Source organism: Monopterus albus, unplaced genomic scaffold (assembly GCF_001952655.1).
Source record: "Monopterus albus unplaced genomic scaffold, M_albus_1.0 scaffold1125.1, whole genome shotgun sequence".
NCBI classification, from domain to species: Eukaryota; Metazoa; Chordata; class Actinopteri; order Synbranchiformes; family Synbranchidae; genus Monopterus; species Monopterus albus.
In genome coordinates this window covers 1,112-5,018 of record NW_018129003.1, presented here as the reverse complement: position 1 = coordinate 5,018, position 3,907 = coordinate 1,112, and the positions used below count along the sequence as shown (strand labels likewise).

General features: G+C 43.6%; 1 protein-coding gene across 1 annotated transcript; it reads left to right on the top strand.

Moving 5' to 3' along the window:
• Window positions 1-437: 437 nt before the first annotated feature.
• LOC109953735 (heat shock 70 kDa protein 1) lies at window positions 438-2,584 on the top strand. The gene has a single exon (XM_020589199.1). The coding sequence runs from the start codon at window positions 453-455 to the stop codon at window positions 2,373-2,375; it is 1,923 nt and encodes a 640-aa protein (XP_020444855.1). The 5' UTR covers window positions 438-452; the 3' UTR covers window positions 2,376-2,584.
• The last annotated feature ends 1,323 nt before the right edge of the window (window positions 2,585-3,907 follow it).

The window sequence follows — 3,907 nt, the reverse complement described above, 5'->3', positions numbered from 1 at the left end:
GAGAAAGTTACACCAAACATCTAAATAATGCTTTTACCTACAAATATTGCGGTCTTCTCTAAGTCATTGTTGTTTGGTAATAAGACACAGTAAGCCACCAATAACAATGACATTTTGGTAATTTTACTGTTTTTGTTGTAACATATTGGATATGCATTACGTGATCATAAAAATAATCTGAGGCGATAGAATGTGTATATATATATACAGTATATATATATATTATTTGATACGAGCATGATTTTATCAGTTCATTCCTAAGTGTATGAAGTCAGCCTGTCTCAGCTGCAGGCTGACAACTGACTTGAATCCAATGCAAGGACAGAGTTCCTTAATATTTTTAGAAAATATATCTACTTGCAGAAGAAATAGTTGCTGTAATTATCAACTTTTCTAACCTTTTTCTAATTTTTGTCACTGCGTCTTTAGGACACAATTTTGAGAAAACAAAGATGTCTGCAGCTAAAGGTGTAGCGATCGGCATCAACCTGGGCACCACCTACTCCTGCGTGGGGGTTTTCCAGCATGGGAAAGTAGAAATCATCGCCAACGACCAGGGCAACAGGACCACCCCCAGCTATGTGGCCTTCACTGACACCGAGAGGCTCATTGGGGACGCAGCCAAGAACCAGGTGGCTTTGAACCCCAGCAACACTGTGTTTGATGCCAAGAGACTGATTGGAAGGAAGTTTGATGATCCAGTGGTGCAGGCTGACATGAAGCACTGGCCCTTCAAGGTGTTGTCAGATGGAGGGAAGCCCAAAATTCAGGTGGAATACAAAGGGGAGAACAAAGCCTTCTACCCTGAAGAGATTTCCTCCATGGTCCTGGTGAAGATGAAGGAGATTGCTGAGGCTTACCTCGGCCACAAGGTGTCCAACGCAGTCATCACAGTCCCGGCGTACTTCAATGACTCCCAGCGACAGGCGACTAAAGACGCAGGCGTCATCGCGGGACTGAATGTCCTGAGAATCATCAATGAGCCGACGGCAGCCGCCATCGCATACGGTCTGGACAAAGGCAAGACAGGAGAGCGCAACGTCCTGATCTTTGACCTGGGTGGAGGCACCTTCGACGTGTCCATCCTGACAATTGAAGACGGCATCTTTGAGGTGAAAGCCACAGCTGGGGACACTCACCTGGGTGGAGAGGACTTTGACAACCGCATGGTCAACCACTTTGTGGAGGAGTTCAAGAGAAAGCACAAGAAGGACATCAGCCAGAACAAGAGAGCCTTGAGGAGGCTGCGCACAGCCTGTGAGAGGGCCAAGAGGACCCTGTCCTCCAGCTCTCAGGCCAGTATTGAGATTGATTCTCTGTATGAAGGCATCGACTTCTACACCTCCATCACCAGGGCTCGCTTTGAGGAACTGTGCTCCGACCTGTTCAGGGGAACACTAGAGCCGGTGGAGAAAGCCCTGAGGGACGCCAAAATGGACAAGGCACAGATCCACGACGTCGTCCTGGTGGGAGGCTCCACCAGAATCCCCAAAATCCAGAAACTCCTGCAGGATTTCTTCAATGGCAGAGAGCTGAACAAAAGCATCAACCCAGATGAGGCGGTGGCTTACGGCCGCGCCGTCCAGGCCGCCATTCTCACAGGTGACACCTCAGGGAACGTTCAGGACCTGCTGCTGCTGGATGTGGCGCCTCTGTCCTTGGGTATTGAGACAGCTGGAGGAGTCATGACGTCCCTGATTAAACGCAACACCACCATTCCCACTAAACAAACCCAGGTCTTCACCACCTACTCTGACAACCAGCCTGGGGTCCTCATCCAGGTCTATGAAGGGGAAAGAGCCATGACAAAGGACAACAACCTGCTGGGCAAGTTTGAGCTGGCAGGAATCCCACCTGCTCCACGAGGGGTCCCACAGATCGAGGTCACCTTCGACATTGATGCCAACGGCATTTTGAACGTGTCTGCGGTGGACAAAAGCACTGGCCAAGAGAACAAGATCACCATCACCAACGACAAGGGCCGACTGAGCAAAGAGGAGATCGAGAGGATGGTGCAGGACGCTGACAAATATAAAGCTGAGGACGACATTCAGAGGGAGAAAATCGCTGCCAAGAACTCACTGGAGTCCTATGCCTTCAACGTCAAAAGCAGTGTGCAGGATGAGAAGTTGAGGGACAAAATGAGTGAGGAGGACAGGAAGAAGGTGATTGAGAAGTGTGATGAGGCCATCATGTGGCTGGAGAACAACCAGCTTGCTGAGAAAGAGGAGTACCAACACAAGCTGAAAGAGCTGGAGAACGTGTGTAACCCCATCATCAGCAAGTTGTATCAGGGAGGAATGCCCACTGGTAGCACCTGTGGACAGCAGGCACGAGCTGGAGCTGAGGGGCCTACTATTGAGGAGGTAGATTGAAGTGGCCCCTGACAGGGACTCTGTGATCACTGGGACTGTTTAACATGCAACTTATAACTTTATACCTCATCTTTGCAGTTTTGTTTCTATAATTATGATGTGTAAACTTAACACTTAAGAAATTTAGAGAAGTGATTGTGTTAATTTTTTGTATTTTGTTGATTTGCTGGACCATGTAATAAAGATCATTGTTAAATCTTTATCTTTTGGTTTAATTTAGCATGTTTTCATTAATCACAGCTGAGCTGATGATGCATTTTCAAACACTGAGTCATATAAACCTCTGTATAAGGTTTGGAGAAACTGTAATAAAAGAGTAATGTACATGTTTCACAATACTTTGTATTTCTTACAATAAAATTTGTTTTTTTTTTAAAGATAACATAATTGATATGTTTGTTATGTATTCATTAGATAAGAAAATGCATGTACTCTATCACACTGAGTGATAAATTTTGAATTAATTTTGTTAATGTGAGAATAGTTGTATGTAAACTCTAAAATAAGTAGTGCAGTATATGGAATCGCCATTAGATGTCGCAATTGATCTTGTTTAGTTAGACCACTGCTTTAGGAGTGTCTGACAATCTTTTTGAGGGGGTACTGTCTTTGAAATAAAAAATATATTAAAGTTTTATGTTTGATCCTGTGCTGTAATCAACTATCATTTTTTCCATTAAATAACAGCTGGTTTAAATTGCAGTATCTACCTAATGTTTAACTTGAGATTTGATCAAGATTTGATTGTGTTAATTTTCTGTACTGTTGATAAACAGTACAATCACATTATTAAGGGTGATTATATCCAGAGTGGATATTTTCCCTTAAAACGTCTTATGCGTATGTACATATAAAAATGTATTTCTTCCACTTTGCCATCTCCTCTGTAGCTCCATTCATGTAGATGGCAGTGAAACCCTTTTTAAGCTTCAGCAGATCTTATTGCTCATGAAAAGACATTTCATTTTAGGATAAATTGTCTTCTTCTTTTTCTGGTCATTACTATTATTCTCTTAATTCTTTGGCTGGCTGTAATTGTCATTTATTCATATTTTGTGTGTTATCCAATTGACCCTGGAAGTATTTTGGCCACAAACAATCTGAGAACTTCAAGATTCTCCACCCAGATTTTATTTCCTGTGTGACACACAAGTGAAGCACCACAAGCGCTTGTATTTTTAATTTAAGTCAGTTTTTAAAAATGAACAGACTGCTCTGAATATAAGACAAGATGTTGTGGATGGTCAGATACAAAGGCTGAGCTTTGTCTCTATACCTTTGTCAATTTCTCAGCTTCCTTCAGTCTCCTCTACTGAACAGCGAATGGACGTGTCACCTGTACGTGCTCCTCCAAACACGACGAGTGAAGTTTAGACCAAAAAGTTCTACTTTGGTCTCATCTGACCACATGACTTTCTCCATGCCTCCTCTGGATCATCCAGATGGTCTTTGGCTAACTTCAGACGGGCCTGGACATGTGATGACTTGAGCAGGGGAACCTTCCGTGCAATGCATGATTTGAAACCATGACG